This window comes from Pteropus medius, unplaced genomic scaffold (assembly GCF_902729225.1).
Source record: "Pteropus medius unplaced genomic scaffold, Ma_sr-lr_union100, whole genome shotgun sequence".
NCBI classification, from domain to species: domain Eukaryota; kingdom Metazoa; phylum Chordata; class Mammalia; order Chiroptera; family Pteropodidae; genus Pteropus; species Pteropus medius.
The window spans coordinates 31,501,824-31,523,613 of NW_024340849.1; the positions used below are offsets into that span (position 1 = coordinate 31,501,824).

Genomic DNA, 21,790 nt, shown 5'->3' on the forward strand with positions numbered 1-21,790 from the left:
TTGCATGTGGCTAGTGAAGGAAAGAGAGAAATCAAGGAAAACTAGATTTTTAGCTTGAGCAACAGAGTACATATTAGTGCCATTTACAGTGATGGAGAAGACTAAAAGAGTAGATTTATTTGAGGGGAGCAAGGAACAAGAGACATCAGCATCATTTGTAACTCTTTCCCATATCCCTGAAGTTAGATTGAGATCAAAGCATAGTTGGTATGCTCATGTACACACAGACACACACACACACACACACACACCCAGAACAGAACCAGATGCCAAGGAAGTTCTTTGTAATTTCTTAAACATTCAGAGCTTAAGGGGGCATCTATCAAATTTTAATGTAAAAAGGTCAGTACAAGAGGAGAGACAGGGCCCTCTGTTTTGACTTTCATCTTTCATTGACAAGCACTCTAAACCTTTGCTATTTATTTTTTATCATTTTATTTCATTATATCCGAAGGGAGAACGCACTAGAGGCATTGAGTGTAATTCTATTCATTTATTTATTTGAAAGTATCTATTGCAGTACTTTTTTTCTATCATATAGCAGAATCATTAAAGAAAAAAATTGATCACAATAAATAGAAGAATTAAAAATAAAACCCATCTGACTAAAGCACAGATTGAGAGGAGGGGGTCTCCCTGTGCCCCTGTCCACTCTCTGCTCCCACCAGACAGTCTCAAGACACCTCTCTGGAACCTTGGGGCTGTGCAGAACCCAGTTTCAAACCATGAAATTACATAGTGGGTGACATGCTAGAAATATAACTATCAATAAGATCTGGACCTTTCAGTTTTATAAGGAAGGTAAGAGATAGAAAGAGATGACTGTCATACAAGTTAAAATGTGATTAACAATAGAAGAGAGACGTACACAGATGATGTGCATTGGAATTCAGAGGAGGAAGAAACTTCTAATTGGGTGATGAATGAGAGAAACCTTTATGGTGATTTTGACATTTTAAATGAGAGAATATGCATGAAAGCAGAGAGATGAGAAAGAAAAGTATTCCAGATGGAAGAGCATGAGCAAAGTTGTAGAAAGTGAGACAGATGAGGGAACACAAGAATTTCTGTCTGGCCTGTGGAATAGGGTTGAATAGGGCGTATGAAGGGCAGTGGTGGCTTGAAAAACTGGACCCAGGTCATGGTCAGCCCTGAGACCGGAAGCGGCGCTTTGTGCCAAGCTCCATGCTTAGCTGTCCATGCAGAGGCCTCACTACTGCAAATTTTCCTGAGTGAGGAGTCACCTCTGACTGTTCCAGGTTGTAAGAACTCCCCAGAAACTGCGGGTCTGGACTCTCCCCTGCTCCTTCGACGATCTCCCAAGGACCTTATGGCATAAGCCCAGAGGACCCTATACCCAGTAGGGGTCATGGAATATTTGGGGGAAGTCTTGGTGGGGTTAGAGTCCTTCCTTGGTCCTTTAATTCATGTCAAAGGATGCCCCACCCCACCCCACCCCAAAAAAAGCTAAAAAGTAAAGGGACACTCTTCCTAGCAGATATTCTAGGCAATTTTTGGTATGTCTCAGCTCAGCTATGTATCTGATATTACTTGAAGCTTAGAGCCCTGTCCTTCAATAGCAATGTGACCACATGATCTGCTCTTATAAAACTTCGGTCCTACCTGGCACATAGTGGGGACTCATGTTTGTTGGCTAATTGATTGACTCATCCATGATGGTCACACCCAGAGTCATTTATGTAACCAAGTCTAGAGGTAGGAAACCAGCACCACTTGTTTTTTCTGTGGCTCATAGGATGAGTAAGAACATAAATATTGAGGCCCTATTCTGACCTTGGTACTAAAAGAAAAATGTTAAATTTGAAACTAAATCAAATCTTACAGGAGAAGAAAAGATTTTGGCCTCTAGTCTAAGCTGTAATTTCTTATGACGTAAGAGAATCTTTTCAGAGCATGTCCAGTGTTTACAGAATGCTATAATCATAAAGATTTTTTTATAAACACTTGAAATCATTTAATTTGCTTTTTAAAAATTAGGCATTTGAAATGAAGTCATATTTTTATTGGTTCTGTGACCATGAAATGAATTTTCCATCTTTAGGATTTGTGTGGGATCCAAAGGACGTCATAATTGTTAGATGTGGCTTCAGCTGGTAATTTCAAAAGAGAACTTTAATGGGGCATAAATTCAAGTGCTTCCACAGAATTAAATAAAAGTTCTTTGGCTAGTTACAGTGAAGTGAGTCCAGAGAGAAAGATGTGCCATGTGTCTAACAGCTATTCCACCCGATGATTAAAGAGTGAGGCCACTTTCAGGTGAGATGGTATCTGGAAAGGTGACAACGTCCACCTAGTCTTTAGGAATAGAAGGTACTGGAACAATGGAACAGTCAAAGGAAGCGTGTCTCATAGTAATCGGGGAATAAACTCTGCTTTGCCACAGTCCGTGGCCCAGGCAAGAACTAAAGGTACAATGGCTCCATCACAGTGTGTGTCAGTCTGTTCATTTTCTTGTGATTCTGTTCTTCACTTCCTGCTTCAGCGTCCTAAGTTATAACACGTATTTGTGCTCTCTTTCCGGCAAATATTGATGGTCTTTGTTTCCGTCTGTAAAAGTGAGAAATCTTCCCATTCAATGATAATGCTTACTATGCTTTCCGTATTGCGTTGCAGTTCTGGTGTCATCTGTGTTATGCTTGTCAGTGCTTTCCTACCTATGTCCTAGGGTGGAAAACTCGGTTGTGGGGCCAAACAGAAAATCCTCAGAGGTTTAGCCCTCTTAATATACTTTGTACTTGATGTGGCTGTTTAGGATTATGCTGTAATTATGCTGTAGTCTTCATGTATCTTTGTAAAGATTGTTTAATATGGTTTTTAAAAAACTGCCACTTCCCTCTCCAAAATATTAGACTATTCACTTCCTAATGGGAATGTCCCAGGGAAAACTAAACAGTTCCTGGTTCCAGACATAGAAGGAAAGCAGCCACTTTTGTGTCCCTCAGAACTGTTTCAGGTGAGCCCAAGCTGAGGAAGCATGCCCAGCTCACTGAATGGTAACATTTTTGCTTTTGTAAATTATGGAAAGTGCCCTCAAATCAGAATGATCTGCCAGTCCCTCCTATGTGGATTATCCTTATATCCTTATTGTTTCATACATTTATTCTAAACACATCCTCTATTTCATATAATCCATAATAATTTCAGTTTTCTGGATATTGTCTAATATGTTTAAAATATTTACCCAGATATACTGTATGAGTGACTGTCTTCGAAAGCTGTCCCTTTTCTTTTTCTTCTTCTTTAGAAGATGCCATTTTGGAGAGCAATTATGGGAAGACTTTATATTGCATGAAATTCTATAAATAGAATATTTGACTTCCAGACTGTTCTGGTCTATGCAGTGAATTACAAGTTATTGTCAAAACTATAGGATCATAACTCTTCTAAAATCATTTATGCAGCAGTATCCAACTTGAGGACCCCAGAACCTAGAGATTAATATCCTTCATCTTCTTCAGTAACAGAAAAAATTACATTCACTCTTGGTTAGTTGTTGACATTAAAGCAATTCCTGAGGTTCATGAAGGGAAAATCATGAAAGGAGCTCTAAGTCGTGAGCCACTGCTTGAAACCAAGTTTTACTGCAATATCAACCTCTGTGATAGCCAGGGGTTCCCCAACAGCCTGTGAGAAACAGGGTGTATTGAATTATAAAATGGATTGGTGCCTGTATTCATTGATATAAGGCTGGAAGTCCATCATAAATAAAGTTCCTGTAATAGCATGCTATGTTGTTTGAGAAAAATAAAAATTAAAGGGTAATTTTCAAGCTGGATCGACTGGACCTAGTCCAATAGGTGCTTGAAAAAACTGAGCTGTAGAGAAGTGAGTTGGGGAGTCTGAATCAGCCTCAGACAGGCTGAACAACTGATGAGAAAATGGAAAGAATTACTAAGCATCCTGAGAGTCTTTATCTCTCCTCTCAGTCGAATTGAAGTAGAAGCAAGGAGAGAAGTGATCTGCCATACTATGTGATAGATAATTAGAGTGCATAGCGTGGCATCTAAGAACCACACACGGATTTGAATCCTCATTCTACCACTTAGTAGCTTCAAACCTGGAGCAAAATTAACCTCCCCGAGTCATTTCCTGGGAGGATAATAACTTCTTCATTGCATTATTGTAGTGTACAAAGTACTTGGCATTTTTCCCTGGCAGTTGGTAAGCATTCAGTAAATAGTAGCAGTAACTTAATATGGAATGTATTCTGATTTAGGGTCAGATAGAAAATGCTTTTGGAGGAAGTTTTTTCCTTCATCCTTTCTTAACTAGGGTATAAGGCCTCTCTAAAGAGTCACGGAGGCTGATGGGGGTGGGCACATCTGTCCCTACAGCCAGACCGGTAGAGAGCGCTGGCACCCAGGCAGGGGCCAGGCATCTCCCCTTTCCAAGGGTGCGTGTGATTTCTTCATTTCACAAGGTCTCTAAGATATTACAAAAACCTAATTGTGTAAAAATAACAAAACATTCTTTTCAACTGACTTTAAAAATGTCTACTTGATAAGTGAGGTGTTGTATTATAGTTACCTAGTTCTGGAGCCAAATTTGTAATTACTATAAACTACAAAAAGAGCCATAGAAATGCTCGGCACCCTGTAGACCCCAGTAACATGTAATCTTTTCGTAGAAGAATTGGAGTTTTGCAGAACTAGATGCCCATGGAATAGCTACATGAGGCTCTAAGACTGTAAACACATGTCAAGCTAAAATTCCCAGGGCAAACCTGGGAATATTAAAGCTGAGAAGTTGCCTTGGCAAATTCTGTTTCTCAGGCATAGCCAGCTAGGTCATGATGTCACAACCCTGAATATATCTACCCTACAAAATCAGGGGCCTCATGTGACTACCCGAAGTTAAAAAAAAAAAAAAAAGCTATAAAAATATGTTTATTTATAAACTGAGGAAAGCGTCCACAAGAATTGGTTCTACTCTGAATTTTTATTTTATTTTGCCTTTGACCTTTTTCCTTCTGTCAAATATTAATATTAGAAAGGGCATTAAAGGATAGATTTTTCTTAACTAAACCTGACATGTTAATATTCAAGTTTTGATACTAAAAATGTTAATCTGGAAGTGATTATTTACTTTTCAAAATAATTGCTCTACAAAAGGATTCACTTAGGATTTCATTAATTAATGAGGTCTCCTAAGGCATTTGACATTTAATTAATTTTAATTACAACTTTTGAGGAGTACTCAGTAAGCAAGCCATATACCTACGTTCCCACTTGTTAATTGAAATAAGGTCTAAATTATTATTGTGTTTTGGTAATTTCGAAATTAATTGCCTTCAGTTTCATGTAGTAAGTTCCTTATTTTTAAATGAAGCCTTCTAGCCAAGAAATTTTTTCTCCTGTGTCCATTAAAAGTCTTAATGATTAGAATGTTAATAAAGTAATTATAATCTGTGGAATAACTCTTGTTTTTTCAAATCTGTACTCTCAAAAAAAAAAAAAAATCTGCACTCCCAGATACCATTTGCATAAAATCACATTAATAGGAAGATTATATACCATTTAAGTGTATCTATCATGTATTATACTCTTTGCTCAGAGAAGGTCTTTATTCTCTGCCCCAATGGTATATTCTTTCTTCTGAGTCAATAGAAGCACCCTAGAATTTAAACAAGTATTCTTTTCAGAACCACTTGCCCTTCTCCCTCCCAGGGAGCTGCCTCCTGTACCCCTTGCCCCCCTCCCCTGACGCTTGGAGGTTGGAGGCCATTTCAGACACAGGTCCTTATCGTCAGTGTAGGAAACTGGAATAAGAAATGTATGCCTCTGAGAATCAGGATTTTGACTGTAAATCACATCTGCCCTGTGTCATTAATCAATCAAGGCTCATTTATTGCCATTTTGTCATTATAAAACTTTAATTTCTGTTTGGCTGAAAATATCCCTGATGGGTACATGACAGGGTTATGAACTCTTTGTATAAAAGCCTCTTTATAAATAAGATTTCTTAAAGCTGTAATGATTTTGTTATCTGGGAGAGGGTGTGTGGGAAGAAATGTAAAATACAGGGCAGAGGGCACGCAGTGAAGGCAAAGTTACAAAGTTCAAGGAAGCATGGTTACAAAACTCCATTCTTTGGACTGCTGACATTATCCTGAAGTTGGCTTTTTAGTGAAGAAAACTCATAGTAAAGGTGAGTTCAATTTTAGATCAAGCTGATCTATAGTATATATATTTTCTGAATCATTGTCACATAGAAACAAAATGATCCTTACCCTGCCTAAGTATGCTGCATTCTTTGGTCTACCCACAATTCTTTCTTTGAGACAGAAGATTCCCACCCAAAGGAACGTGGTGGGAGATTTTAGACTATAGACAAGGAAATGTGTGGAATTGACAAGAGGTATCTCCAGATCCATCACCTTTTATTTAAAAGTTGAGTAACCAACCTTTGTTGGTACGAATTTTTTTTTTTTTCTTTTTGTCGTAGTAAGTGTACTATTTACTTTTCTTAAGCTGTTTTTCTGGTCCAGTTAGTGAAGAGGTATGAAAATGTCCTTTCTTCCATAGAAGACAAGTAAGAAGTTCCAAGAAACAAAGACTTTCCAAGGAACATTATCAGTACTAAAAAGCCTTCATTCCCACCCTGTGCTGTTTCATAAACACTGGGAGTGTCTTTTGTTTCTTATATTCTATGAATTTTATATTCTTTTAACTCCTAGGAAGTGTCAAAGTTAATGTCACAGGAGAAAGAAATTAGATCATAGGTAATATGCATAAAATTCTGCAGTTGTATGTAACGTTTGAATTTTTGTCCTCCAAACATCTGCATGTAACCCTGTTTTCCAACCATGCGACAAGGAGCTTTGTACTTTTAACAGATTCTCATGCATTGTTTTTAATATGTAGAGAAAACTTTGTTTTCCATTTTTCACAAATGACAGGTACTTTACCCTGTGCTTAGTTCCCTCCAAGCTAAACAGAGTTTAGGGAGCGGTAGGGAGTAGAGAGGGGAAAGGAAGATTAAATGCCTATTCCAGGAGTTAGGCAATCAAGTTAAGCTTTCTGGACAGTATTCTAAAAATAAAGAGAATAGTCCCATTCAATGATGCATTTGATTTTGACCACAGATTGGAGTTGGATTTTGACTCACCATCACTTAGAAACATAAAGCTTTCCAAAGTCACTTATTCTATTGGGTATATTCCATCTTCGCTTTAGCTGTTAGATTATAAGCTACAACTGGTCACTTTTCTAGCTTTACGTGGCCAGTGATGGCATGGCGAAGGCAGAGAGCAATGGAAAAATGTGTGTTCTTTCCATCTTAAGTGAAAGGAGAGCACAGGTCTCAGGAGCCCATGAGCACTCAGCCCCCAGGTTACATGTGTGCACGCACATAGCCAGGCATATTTTTCAAGTTTCTTCCAAATTAAAAAGGAAAAAGCCATGCCTCCTTCATTCCAATATCCCATTCCAACATCCCAGTATCCGATAACTGTCTCCCCTCTTCCTTCGCAGCCAGTATTCTTGAAAAGAGTGGTCTGTCCTCACTAATTCTACCTCAACTCCTACTCTAGCTTTAACTCACCGGAATCTGGCTTCTGGTCTCCTCACTTGACTCAAGCTTCACTTGCTTAATCTCCAGTGACCTACCGACTATTACATAATCTTCCAGATCTTTCTTGACTTTCTGACATCCTTCAACCTTTTATACTGTCTTTCTCTTGCCATTCCCCGCCTCCCCTCCCTCCCCCCACCACCCCTGGCTTTTTTGATACCATTCAGGCATGTTTCTGCTCTCTGAGCAATAAGATGTGGTCCCTTGTTTTTCTCAGTTGTCTTGTCTTCTGCCCATCTTCTTTAGCCTTCTTTGCTTTTCATTTGAGATCTCAAAGCCTGTACAACTCCAGATTCTATCAGTAGAACGTTGAGCTCCAACTCAGTGTTTTCAAAACTGAGCTCCTTGTTTTCTCCCAAGCCCTGTTCTTCCTTCTGAGCTTCTCTCTGGTAAATGGCACTAGCATTTGTCTCATCGTCTAAGCCCCCCGACCAGAGCATCTGGTGGGGGGTTTTTTGTGCCTCTACCTTTTGACGTTCATAATACCTCCTTCCTCAAGACTTTCTCAGCAAAATTTCCTATGAATTTGTTTGTTCTTCTCCTGACACTTTAAATAAATTCATGGTACTCCTACTAGCCCTTGCTCCTACTTCTATTATTACACAGCCAATTTGTGTCTCAATTATGTGTTTCTCTCCCTCCCTCCCAGCTAATGCCATGAGCTACTCCTTTTTGTATACTCAAAACTAGCTCAATGAGCATATGATAAGCACTCAGCCTATGTTTGAACAAATCAAAAGCAAATTAGAATTAATGTAGTATGTAGGAAAAGGGCAAGCGATGGCCATGTTCTTCAGATCTTTAGGGAAAATGAATGGTGCCTGTGATCCTGGCTGGTAGCCCCCAGGATAAACACCTTTTATAGCTTACTTCAAACCCCCACTATTAAATTATATTAGTATATTAGATGGTAGTCACCTGATTATGCCTCCCTAAGAATATGCCTCATAGACTAAAGAAAAGTGACAGTTTTAGAAAGAGCAGAACTCATTTTTCAGTACGTTAGCTATAAATTTAGTCCTGAGTTAGCAATCTGCTGCATGAGTACTGAAGAGCGTTGTTTTAATCCTAGGTAGTGGGGTCTTAATTATGATAAGAATTGAATCATCGAGCATTTTAGAAAAGGGAAAGACTTACTATGAAGGAGCAAGGATGAGAATTACGCTGGAAGTGTAACCACTGGAAAGAAAAGCTTTAGATCAGAGAACTGCTTGTGAAGCAAGGCTCTGGGTACAGATGGGAGTTAGCTCTCCCTGCTGCCTCCTGAATCCGTGTTGTGCTCATTGACCCTGTCATAAACGGTGGGGGCCAGGAGATGCTCTGCGAACACCAAAGCTACTCATAACCAGATATTACCTACCAATAGGCTTAGGTCACCGATAACCTGTGATGGATAGTAATACCTGCCTCAAAACAATACCTGCCCCTCGCTTAGCACCAGTGCTGGAGGTTTACTCCTGCTAGTCCCGCTACCTCTCCCTCCCTGTGCAGCCAGTTGAACTTCAGTCATAAACGTTGCATTGGAAATGAAGAGAAGGGTTCTATTGTGCTAGGCACAGTGTATTCTGTTATAGCCTCATTTTAGAATAGTGATCACTCTGAGGTTGCTGACAGTGAAAACCACATTTCCCAATTTAGAAATACCGTCATTACCACTTTTTCTCTAATACTATGTCAGGTGTAGTGGTGGTGGAGTTGATGGTGGTCATATGTGTCAGCTCTGCTGGCACCTTTTTTTCACTAAATTGACACTAATATTAGGACACAAAAAAGTTACCATCCATCTCAAATGACTTATCATTAATAATTTCCACATAAAGTTTTAAAAGGCATTCTTATGGTATCTGTTAAGAAAAAATAAAAGCACCTTTTTGTTATATTTTTTTGGTGGCATCTGTTAACCTCTACCTGGCCTTCTCTGTGACATATTTTTGCCAGAGGTGACAAATCCCCAACTCTACCACCCACAGGACAATAATAACAATGGGGATACTCCCTACGATTTTCACTTTTAGGCTTACTCAACATACATGGGAAATAAGTGAATATAAACTGTGTTAGCAGAGTCCAGACACAGTGGTCATTTCTGGCACCTGTCTGCACTGATCCCAGACCCAGCATGAAATGTTTAGGGCTGAGCCGTAGGAGCTGGCATTTTAGGTGGGTTTGGGCACTGAGAGCCAAAGCAGAGAGAGGGGCAGGAAAGCATAAGGTGTTTAGGTAACACCAAATTCACCATGTTGGATGCACCTGTGTGTTAATATAGAGGAGTAGTGGGAGAAATAATTAGAAAGATGGAATAAGATGGAATAATTTCTTCTAGGTAGGAGAAATAGCAGAGGGCCCCAGTGGAAGGCAGGAGAGGCTGGACTTTTTCCAGTAATCAGAGAGGGCCACTGGAGATGGGAAGTAGTAACATGATGAAAGCCACATGCTGAGACTTTTAGAAGGAATGTGCTGAAAACGTAGCATTTAAAAGTGAAATTGAATATGAGGAAAAACTGGAAATAGGGTGATTGGCCATCTAGTCTTGTAAATTGCCTTTTATTGTCAGATAAAATTCATTTCAAGCACAGCCTGTTGGATATAAATGTCCCATGTTGAATCAAATCAAGAAGCAAAAAAAAAATGAATGTTTACTGTTATAAGGGTGTGAGAGATAGGAAGTAAGATAGTACAATAAATCTTCACTATTTGTAACTTCTGAATCCTAAAATATATTCATTCCACCAAAGCATATACTTTTTTCCCCCATAAGATGCAGTGAAATATGACTTCCTTTGAGGGACCGCATGCAGCAGCAAGTTGAAAGTAGCACATGGAGATGTGTTTGCAGGATCCTCGGCTGTGCCCACCCACGGCGGCTGCCCTCACGCACTGGCTTGATAGACCACACGACACTTGTTTTGTGCCACGACAAAGTTACATCTGAATTTTTATCATGGATGGGGCCCTTTAAAGTCATTTTTTGTTCTCTTTTATTTTGTTTTTAATGACCCTTTCTCCAAATTGGGTTTCAAACAAACCTAGTTCTTTCCGTTTGAACTCACATGATTATGCTCAAATTGCCTTGTCATCACAATAGAAGAAAGTCTTTCTCTGACCTTGTATTAGTGTCTCTTTACTGACCGTATCCCACCTTCTAAGAGTAAGAATCACACACATACACACCCTTTCTCACATACACATTTGTTCTTTAACTCCTTTCAGGAGCGTGGCCACCCCAAAACCTTTCTATATGTTAAATCCTGTTTGGAGTTTAACTGTAAATGCTCCCAGTTCATCATAGCTCACTTCTAAGGGCCTTATGGCCTATAAATACTTTTTAAAAAATTATTTATTAATATTATTTATGCCTCCAGTACCTGGTCTTCCTAGGTGGTCTCCCATCCAAGTACTAACCAGGCCTGACCCTGCTTAGCTTCCAAGATCAGACATCGGGCTTGTTCAGGGTGGCATGACCGTAGACCATGGACCATGGCTTCACTGGGGCACAGACCCAGGATCTTCTGCGTGTAAAGCAGACGTGCTAACTGCTACATTATGGAACCACGTCCTATAAATACTTCTTTTCACTACAGCCCTCCCTGCCTCCCATCTCCTATTGGAAAGCTCTTTAGAGACCCCAGCTGTGGAAGGAGGTGGCAGAACCATGACCTTGAGTGCCTGGGGCTGGTTATAAGAATAGGAAGCGAGGACTTCCCATAGGTCACATTCAACTACAGGTGGCTTTTCTGTGTCCTAAGACCTAGGTCAACTGATTAAATTAAAATACACATTGTAATTGACATCTCAGCATATTATAATTGACATCCAAGTAAGCGGTCTCTAATGAAATGTCCAAATGACTAATTCCAAAATTTAGAAAATTCTAAATCAAATTCAACATTAACCACGTTTTCCTAATGTTCCTCTCTAACCCAATAGGAGTGACTAAGTGTTTATTTTAAAAATGAAAAAAATTAACTGAGCGACTCCTCATCTTTTCACATTTTCCATGATTTGTATTACTGTAAGCATAAACAGAACCAAGCATACCTACCATAAAGTTATACCTATCCATCCTAGACTCCGTAGACATTCTCTGAGAAAGAAAAGAAACACAATTGGCTACTGTACAATTCACTAACAAGGCAGATGCCAGATGACACAATATATTGGTTTCTCATTTTGTAACCGGTATATATTTCTACAAGCCAGGGAGAGCTTTGCCATGTCCTAAGTGGTTCTCAGACTCTTAAAAGGTCCCCAAAGTGGTACAAGAGACTCCATGGGCCAGCCGAACCATCATCTCTCTTGCTTATCCAAACCTTGTTTCTTCCTAGATTTTCTTTCTGCATCCACCTCCACCACTTTTTTAAAAGCTCAAAGGGAGATTTCCAGCAGCTGTTGAAGAAAATCTGCTGCTCTGATTATTTTGCTTTAGCCTAAAAAGCTCCTCCAGACGGGAACAGTGGTCCCCAGCCCCAGGACAAAATCCAACAGCTGAAATTTTAAAAATTCCTTCCATTTCACTTAGAATTCAGGTTTGCCAGGTCACCCTGGTCACGTGACTTCTCTTACCTCCTGATTTTCTCTGGCCTGTGAATCAGGCCTGGGAAGCCAGTTAGAGAGTGATGTGCAGTGTAGGTAGGAGAAGGTGTAACGTAAACTCATTTCATTTGGTCTTAAGCAAACTCAGTACCAAAGCTCGTGGGAGTTGGCTGTCTCATCGTCTGTATCACTCCAGAGCTGCTGGAACAGAAAGGATTTGAAGGCAAAGGTGAAGAAATTGGTGGTGATACAACCCAAAAGCAGGCAGAGGTGTTTTTGACAAAGGCAGAATTGGCTCTATTTTCACCTGTGTAATCTAGAGTAGACTAGCAGAAACTGCCCCCTGCTGTCTGACACAGAGAAGTACATTAAAATGTCCATTTTATTAAAAAGAATCGTGTTCTGAAACCCTGCAGTGAATGGAAAACAAACTGGCGTGATGGCAAGGCAGACGTCCCGAGGACATCACAGGTCACCTAGATCTTCTCTGATGTGCAGATGAAGGGAGGATGAGAGAGTTTGTCTCTTTTAAAAGCACCATTTGGGGGATTTGGAGAGCTGCCTCAATCACCCCATGTATAGCCTTGCTTCTCAAAGTGTGGTCCATGCTCCAGCAGCGTCAATATTTCCGGAGAGCTTGTTGGAAATGCAGAGTCTCAGGCCTCACCTCAGGTCTACTGGATCAGAATCTGCATGTTAACAAGATCCCAAGGTGACTCACATGCAGATTTACATGTGAGAAGCCCTGAGCATAACTTCAGAAGGAGCTTTGCCCCTGGAGAAGGTCCACATGCCCTAAGGTTTGGATCAGATTGAATTACAGTTGAACAGTGAATAAATACAACTGACTAGAATTTAATTCCCTACTAAGATCACGATTGCCTTATGCCCTTATTTTTTTAATGCTCTTGTTTTCTACGTCCTCACATCACTGGTCTTTTCACTTGTTGTATTTCACATTATTTGCTGTATTTCAGCAACAGCTGGCACTTGCCAAGCAGTTTCTTTTAAATTCAGGCTCTCTCAGCAAGTATGTGACAGGTGTCAATCTTATCTCTGGTACCCTCCGTGTTTCCCTTTACTCTTGTTTGCTCCGCTCACCTCTCTCTCCCTTCCTGACACCCCTGCTGTTACTGTTTAAGAGTAGCTACTCTTCCCTACAGGATGGGGCTGGCCCCTGGTGGCATTGTCAGTCTGTTGCTAACCCAGAGTGTTCTTTTCTGCGCCAGGTCAGGGAAGAGTGCCGGCTCCTGAACGCCCCACCTGTTCCACCCCGAAGCGCAAAGCCTTTGTCCACCAGCCCCTCCATCCCTCCTCGCTCAGTCAAGCCAGCGCGGCAGCAGACTCGCTCTCCCAGCCCCACCTTGTCCTACTATTCATCAGGGCTGCACGACATGTAAGTCTTTATGCCAGGGCCCACCTCAACACAGTTCTTCTCATCAGCCAGGTCATGGGTTCTTGAGAACAGTCTCAGGGTAGCCATAACCTAGGCAGATGGTGGGAGAGAAAATGTTCTTTGTGGTTTTACTGGAAGAGCATGATGGGACCCCCATTGGTTTTGACCTAGAATGAAAAAGCCAGTGTCCTAGGAAGAGATGATAGCACAGAATCTTTGAGAAAATCAGTGATAAAGGCCAACTGGATTATCTTAGAAGCAACCTGTGGACTTCCATCGGTTCTCACAAACCAGCATCCGGTTCTTCCCACTTTGACTTCAACAGAAGCAAACAGACAGCGCCTTCACCAGGGACTTAGAATTGAAAAGATCCTATTGGCTCTCTCCTCTGAATTTCCGCCCAGTACAGGAATCCTTTCTTGACCATTGCTGTCAGGCACTCATTCACTTCTTTCTGGATCTTTCCAGTGCTGTGAGCTCATTCTTTTGCAGTGCAGCTCATTCCATTGTTGGCAAAAGCCAATCACTTGTTTTTAGGAATCTTTTATTATGTCGAGTTGAAATCTGTCTCCACGTACCTTTCAGCTATTTCCTTTGTCTAGAAAATTAAATATAGGTACATCTCACTTCTCTTTGTCAGCCTGTGAAAATGTGAAGTCAGCTGTGATGTAAGTCCTCTCTTCTCCAAAAGAGACAGCCTTGGTTTCATCAGCTGTTTCCCCTGACATCGCTTCCTAATCCCTTATCAGCTTGTTCACCCACCTCTGAGCACACTCTGGCGTCACTGTCACTCTTAAACTAGGGCCCAGAGCTGAATGTACTTGTACTCCTCTCCCTGTGATCTCTGCAGTTTAAAGTATAGCTAGGCTTTGCAGGTAATTTTTGTTCTCCAGACATTTAAATCCTTATGCTAATGTGACTCAATTGTACAGAAACCAAGGCAAGCATAAGCATTTTATTTGAAACATTTCTTCCTACATCAGACTTTTGGATGGAAGTAGAGTCATAGGTGGTGGTGACATACTGATGTCACTGTGGCACAGGGATGGCAAGCATGAGGCGCCCATTTATTGCCCTCTCCCTCTACCCTTGCCCGCTGCGGACGTCACTAATCAATCATAGCACCTGTTGGTGATAAGACTGAACATGGCTTGAAATTTTTTCTCATCATAAAGATCTAAATACCCACTAACAATGATTTTTATGTTAGTTTTTTAAAAATTATATATTTGACACCTCCACTGTAGTATTTTAACTTATTATGTTCCTATCCATAATTATCAATGTATATTTTAGTAATTTAGAGTCTTTCTTAAAAATTCAATGAAGTTAGCAGGTACTTTATTGAATTCGTGATAAGAGATACGTATTTTCTTAACTACATTTTTCTACTCAGAAGTAACATCCGTGGGCTAAGGAAAGGCTTGAGCTTTGACCTTTTTTTTTTTAACTAATCTCCCTTTCTGTGTATTTGCTTTTAAGCAGCGTTACTAAAAGCGACACAAGTCCTTCTGAAAGTGCACCTGTTTCCTGCTATCCATGTACCCGAGTGAAAACCGATTCTGTGGACCTGAAGTCCCCCTTTGGAAGTCCTTCTGCTGAAGTGCTCTCCTCCAGGCTCTCGTGGCCTAACCATTATTCGGGGGCATCAGAGAGCCAGACCAGAAGTGACTTCCTGCTGGATCCAAGCCGGAGTTACAGTTATCCTAGACAAAAGACACCGGGCACACCAAAGAGAAACTGCCCAGCACCTTTTGATTTTGAAAGCTGTGAGCTCTCGGCCAGTCCCAGCAGCTCAGTCACTGCAGAATTCAGTAGCAGCGTTTCTGGTTGTCCCAAGTCAGCCAGCTACTCTCTCGAGAGCACAGATGAGAAAACTCTTAGAGCTGGCACGACAAAGCAGAGTATTTCATGCCCTGCCTTACCCCCCAGGGCCCCGAAACCAGTGGAAGAGAAAGCCGCGTCCGAAACATCGCCTTTGCCTCTGAAAATCGATGGTGCTGAGGAAGACCCCAAGTCTGGGTCATCGGACCTCTCTGAGGACCAGTATTTTGTTAAAAAGGGCATGCAGGACATCTTCTCAGTCTCTTACCCTTTCTCATCTCCGCTCCACCTCCAGCTGGCCCCTAGGTCCTGCGGCGATGGCTCCCCGTGGCAGCCCCCTGCTGACCTGTCGGGACTCTCTATAGAAGAAGTGTCCAAGTCGTTACGGTTTATTGGTTTGTCTGAAGATGTCATATCATTCTTTGTTACCGAAAAGATTGATGGGAATTTGCTTGTTCAACTAACGGAAGAAATCCTTTCAGAGGATTTCAAATTAAGCAAACTGCAGGTGAAGAAAATCATGCAATTCATTAATGGCTGGAGGCCCAAAATATAGCCAAAAAACCCCAGCTAGCATTGAACAAAACTAATAAATTTGTGTGCTAGAGGGGACGGGCTGGGACACAATTTCATGTTTTTTTTGCACTAAAAACCTTCTCTGTACATAAGGATAAGAGAAACTCTTACTATGCAGATTACGTTTTTGAATGGTGAACAGGCTATTTTGTACATCAATAAAAATGCTGTACAGAACACTTAGAGGTGCGCCTTGTACATCACTCAACACTCAACAGCTGCTAAAAGACAAAAGGCATGTTCAGAAAACTAATTCTTACCCAAGCGGGTTTATGCGAGAAGGTATGGTATTTATTACAAAATAGCCAAAGCCGAAAGAATCTTAAAAAAAAAGAAAAAAAAAACCACTTTTGAACAACAATTTCTTCCTTTGGGGGAATTGTCTTTAAACAATTAACTCTATTCTGTGCTCTGTTGTTTGAATTGCTCAACGCTAATTGTTTTATTCTTGTGCCTGACAATGTTAGTAATATGAAATGACACTTTAATGTTATATGCTTGGCGGGGATCTTTTTATCAAAAGGCATTTTCCAAAAGTCATGTGTTGATAGATGATATATGATGTCCTTTGAAAAATTCAAATCATGACCACAGTAATTTATCTGTAACTGCTGCTAATTTTATTGAGCAGAGGAAAAAAAAAAAACAATAGATACATATATGTATATGTAAACACAATACAAATGTATATGTTTTAAATATCATTTCGAGACTGGTATTTTAGATAACATCTCTTCACCTTCAAATATCTACTGAGGTTTGGGGCCATTAACTAAGTTGACTCTCTAGTAGACAAAATAACGCAAAGGTTCTCAGAGCCCTGCCCCTCGAAGCTCAGGCTTATTAGGGCTTCATCACTGCAAACTTGGAAGAAATCAGTAGAGAGGCTGTATTAAAGAATTAAATTTAATTTTAAGCCCATCATGGGGTTATGTTTTGCATATAATACTCCTGCGTCGCTGTCTGGGGAAATGACCATTTCTGTCAAATGGTCATTCTTCTTGGGTTTGAGGGTCAGTTCTCCTGGTATCTGATCACGTGAGGACTGAAGAGTGTTGCTCAGAGTGTGTTAGGTGTTCTCAGCTTGCTTTGTGTTTAGGAGAGCTCAGAAATCAGACATACCGTCTTCGGTTATTACATGGGCTACATCCGTTGAGTAATTTTTACAGTATCGATAAGAATACTTTGTTTAGTTCATAAACCTCTTCTTTCTCTCTTCCAGAGAAGATACATTATTACCATACTTTTATTCCAGGAATTTCAGAACATTATTCGAGAATTTTTGCCAAACATGATTAAGTATTCCAAAGTATAATGGCCTTGTCATCATTCTTGACTTTTTGAAGGAATATAATTCTTTAAAAAGTTTTAGTTTTCCAAGCAAGCCATCACCCATAGCCCTGCCTTTCCCCGGAGTCTGTCCCCAGTTTCTGGATGTACAGACAGTCTGTGACTGAGGGCAGCCAACCAGGTGTCAGCATGACTTGCAGGATTGGCTTATATCTTATCTTCTGCCCTTCCTGCTCACTGAAATAAATTAACAAATATAAAGACAAGACCCACCTGTCTACTTTTGCAAACCTGTTCAATATGGCTTTGTTTCTTAGTATTAATGATATTTTTCATCCATCTCATGGTTTAGAATTGAGGTGATGAATTGATATCTCTCCTCATTTTCCATCTTAAATCTCCTTTAAAAAAAAAAAAAAAAAGCAGCATTTTTCCCCCAACATGTCTCCCAAAATGTGAATTCTATACTCTAAGCAAAAAGTATCCCATAAAGAGTACCCCGTAAAATTCATCAAACTGAAACATCTCTTCAGGAGTAGCCGTCAAATCTATAGACGTTTTCAGTGCTGCACGTACATGACAGGAAGCCCTCGGTTACTTCCATGTTTAGAAAATACCCTTCTGTGTGAGGGGCGACTCGCTGAGTAACACTAACCTCCCAGGACTTTCCATTAAATAAAAACAGACAGGACATGATTGAAAAGCTGCACACTTTCTTGCTGAATCCATTTTTCAATGGCCCTTGAACACAGTTCTCGAGTGCAGGAGGGAGGAACAGGGTGGGTTTGGGTTTATCTGAAGGTTGCCCCCTGTAAACGACTAATTCCTTTTACCTTTTTTTTTTTTTTTGAAAAAACTTTACACGAAATCATTACTGTTTTTTGTCTTAGCACATGTATGTTGAGTGGATGTTGAAGTCAGTATAGAGACTCCTTGAAGGCAGGGACTATGGCCTTGGATTCATGTTTTCAAAATTTATTGAGCATCTTTTGTATGCCAGGCACTGTGCTGGTATGACTGGACAGTGATGAAAAGGGGACACAGCTCCTGCCTTATATTTAAAATTATAATTGCTGAGACTGTGTATGTGTGGGTAAGAGAGATGTGAAATCCCCTGGGCAGTTGGATGTATGGAGAGTTAATTGTGCCCTATCTTTCAAGAACTTACAGATGGAAGAAGTGGCAGCCTCTATTGAAGGGGTATAAAACAAACACAATACCATTAAAACTTGGACTATGTCGGAGGTAGAAATCACCCCTGACTCCCGCTGGCTGGTGTACTCTTTTACAATTTTTTAAATCGTAGTAAGTATCTTCTAACATCTCTAAAGTTGCAAATAAGTGTAATTGCCATTCTTGAGCTGAACACTTGTTTGTAAAGGACCTTGGCACCCTGACTAGACAAGGCATGCGTAGCTAGAGAGAATCATGACAAAAAACGCAGAGCAAGGGGAGGAAGGAAACAGCCATTCTCTTTTGAGAGCTGTGATTTTGTAGTGAAAAATGATGTATAGAGATCCCCACAAGCAGAACCTTTCCAGCCAACCAGATCAAGACTGAGCGCATCTTCTGGCCAGTTTCCTACAGTCGCTACAGTGACTACGGGGTGTCTGTCCTAATAGGACCCTTTTGGGTGGTCCTTAAATTCATGGTTAAAATCATCATGGCCCCAACAGAAAAGAAAATCAGCAATAAACCAAACCAAGCAGCTAAAATGTAAAATGGCTTCTGTTGGGAGGGAGGGCTCCAAAACCCACAGAACAGTTCCTTTCCAGAATCTTGTAAACACCTGCATGTTCTCTCTCCTTTAAGTTGAGCTGCTCGACTTTATGAACTGAAATTTACATTTATACTCTTTCCACCCACATATACTATTCAAGTTTATGAAGTTGGAGCAAACTGCCCATTCAACTAAACTGCAGTATTTATTCTTATCTCATGTAGAAATAAAGTGACAATCTATGGGAAAATATTATGATAGTCCATTCCCACTGTTTTCAGACACATCCATAAACACCCTCTGCTCACATTCCAGAACGGCCTGTACATCACCCATACAGCTCGGAGGTGGGTGTGGATGGAGAAGGGATCCTTCATTTCCCAAACACTTTGCATAACCAGTTAGTATTCATCATGCCTAGAGAATAAGACTCACATTTTGAATAACAAACTGGAAAACAAAACAGTTCTCCAAAGAACCTTGTGAACTGTTTAAAGAAAATTTCACCTTTGTCCAGTTAAATCTGTTATCGGACACATGAGACTGTCAGAAATCATGTCTATTATATCAATTCCCACATTTTTCTAGTAATATAAAGGCATCAGGCTGTAGGGCAAAAAAAAAAAAAAACAAAATGCCCAGAGTGCAAATGATGGAAAGTAGGACTTTTAGAGTGTGAGGCTGTAATATTGTGGGATTCTTATGGCCGCTTCTTGTCAAATTGCATCGTTTAGTCTAAACCTTGGTGTTTTAAAATGTGTCTAATTGTGAAAGCCAGAAACAAGAGGTAAACGTGATTTCAGTTAAAACTACATAGAAATATCTTCTGTAATTTTGCTGCTCTGTCTAATTTTTAGGCTATGATTTTTGTAATGAGCTTATCAGATTACAAATTTCCTTTGTTTACAATCTCATATAGTAGGGCTCAGATAATTTCTTAGCTATAAACCTCCTCTCCCATTTTCATTTGTTTCATTTAATATATTGTTTAAGATAAGCCTAAAAATTAAACCCAGTTAGTTAAAAATTGGGGGAGTTTTCCTTAAATGGAAATGGTATATTCTTTTCAGAGAATTTTATAACCATTTGACTGTTTCTTTGCTTGGAAAACTGAGGTTAACTGCCAGTTCACAGTCGCATTACTTTCCAGAGCGTTATCTAATGGGCCCAATGTGTACCTCAAGATAAACATGGTGTTATGTCTAAAATAATTCATTGTTGATTTAAATGGTTCTGAAATGTCTATAAATAAAGAAATTTTAAAAGTTGCTCTTCTTGCAGTTGTTCCTCAGTGAGTCAGATCTAGTGCATAGTTTTCTAGAACTTCTCTTCCCCGTTTTCATGAAGGAGAAGGGAACTTGTCTGAAGGGGTTCATAACATTGCAAGCGCTTTCTGTGTTAACAAGAGATTGAAAACAATGGTTGTTGTACAAAGAAGAAGCTGGAAACCAGGCGACGTGATGGCAGTCAAAAAGAATTCAGTCCCTGTGTGGTCAGGAGTTAGAAGAAAAGACAAATATAGATGAACTGGTGACTCTTTTAAAAAAAAAAAGTGTACATGTTTGTGTGGGGAAGAGAAAGATAGCACACATTCTTATTTCTTTGGTGTTATCATGTCTCTGATTTAAGTTATATAATAACAGCATAAACAGTAAGCAGATATGGTTGAGGGTGCTACAGAAAATCATGAGCATTTCGCTGTGGCATCCACCGGTAATGTTAACAGAAAAGTTAGCAAATGGCAAGTAGAAGTTGGTTAAGAGAGCTTTTCTCGTATGCCAAATAGCATGCAATAGCTTCCTAACACTTTGTGCCATAAATCTTTCCCCCTTTTTTTTTTCATCAAACCATTTTTTTGAGGTTCTTCAGAGTAGGGTTGAAGGTCTAGTAGGACAATGAGATCAGATGTCTTCAGCCTCATTGAGACCTCCCCAGCTTCTTGCTCAACAAAAAGTCCTTCTGTTTTTTATAGTAGACAATGCACCCCTCCCCAAAAGAAAATAATTTATTTTATCTTATACTTAAGCCTCCAACCCTTCTGTCCAATTTCACAAAGATAAAACCTATGACAAAATCCACAGGTGAACACTTTCCTGGACTACAGCGATGTGCACTGGAGGAAACTACAGGATTGATGTGGGCTGTGGCTAAAATGTCCAAGGATCTACCTCAGGGTCTTAGGAGGACTTACATCAGTTAAATGCTAGAACATTGGACTCCCCCAAATTGGATATTGCCAAGTAAAGTTAAGTTTAGAAATAATTTGAGCTATCATGAAATATCCTCCAAATCCTACACATCTGAGTTTAAAGAAAGCCGAACCATGAAAAAGAATGAGTAAGTGCTGGGGAAATTCTTATTTCACTGAATGAATTGTCCCTTAAGAACCCCCTCCCCCACTCAGCCCTTCTTGCTTAACTCGGACACATCCTTCAGAATTTACCAAGTATCATCTCCCAAACTGATTTGATTACACTCTTCTGTGCTGACATAGCTTTTCATGCATGTCTCTAACCCCTTATAAGCTGTAAGCTCTTTGATTTCAGGGTTTATGTCTTATTGTGTATCTTCAAAAGTAGACGTGACTTGAGGTTTTATCGAATGTGACAGCACAAACGCCATCACATTCCTGATGGCAGCCAGTCTTTGTACTATCAAGATCAAGATTCTGCAGCCTTATGATAACAGTGAAGTGAAGTCAAAAGAATGACATAAATGAAAATTGTATGCATCATAAAATTTCTGAGTAGAATAAAAGAGCAAGATACAAACTTGTTTAGCGGTCTCAGATGGAGTTGGCATCATTTGCCAATGAATAAATTTTTCTTCTAATGGTTTAATTAAGCCAATGACTTCAA

At 40.0% G+C, this 21,790-nt stretch overlaps 1 protein-coding gene and 1 pseudogene across 2 annotated transcripts in view; one reads left to right on the forward strand and one right to left on the reverse strand.

The window, feature by feature from the left end:
* The window catches only part of GAREM1 (GRB2 associated regulator of MAPK1 subtype 1), a 174,267-nt gene extending 154,067 nt beyond the window's left edge, over positions 1–20,200 (forward strand). Inside the window, exons 5-6 of one of the 2 annotated variants that reach the window (XM_039843800.1) lie at positions 13,356–13,522; positions 15,005–20,200. In XM_039843800.1, coding sequence (XP_039699734.1) covers positions 13,356–13,522; positions 15,005–15,902 — 1,065 coding nt within the window. In that variant the 3' untranslated portion in view covers positions 15,903–20,200. The remainder of the gene's footprint in view (positions 1–13,355; positions 13,523–15,004) is intronic. The other variant, XM_039843803.1, reaches the window with a different exon arrangement.
* LOC120590876 (uncharacterized) lies at positions 10,947–11,062 on the reverse strand (annotated as a pseudogene).
* Positions 20,201–21,790: the final 1,590 nt, after the last annotated feature.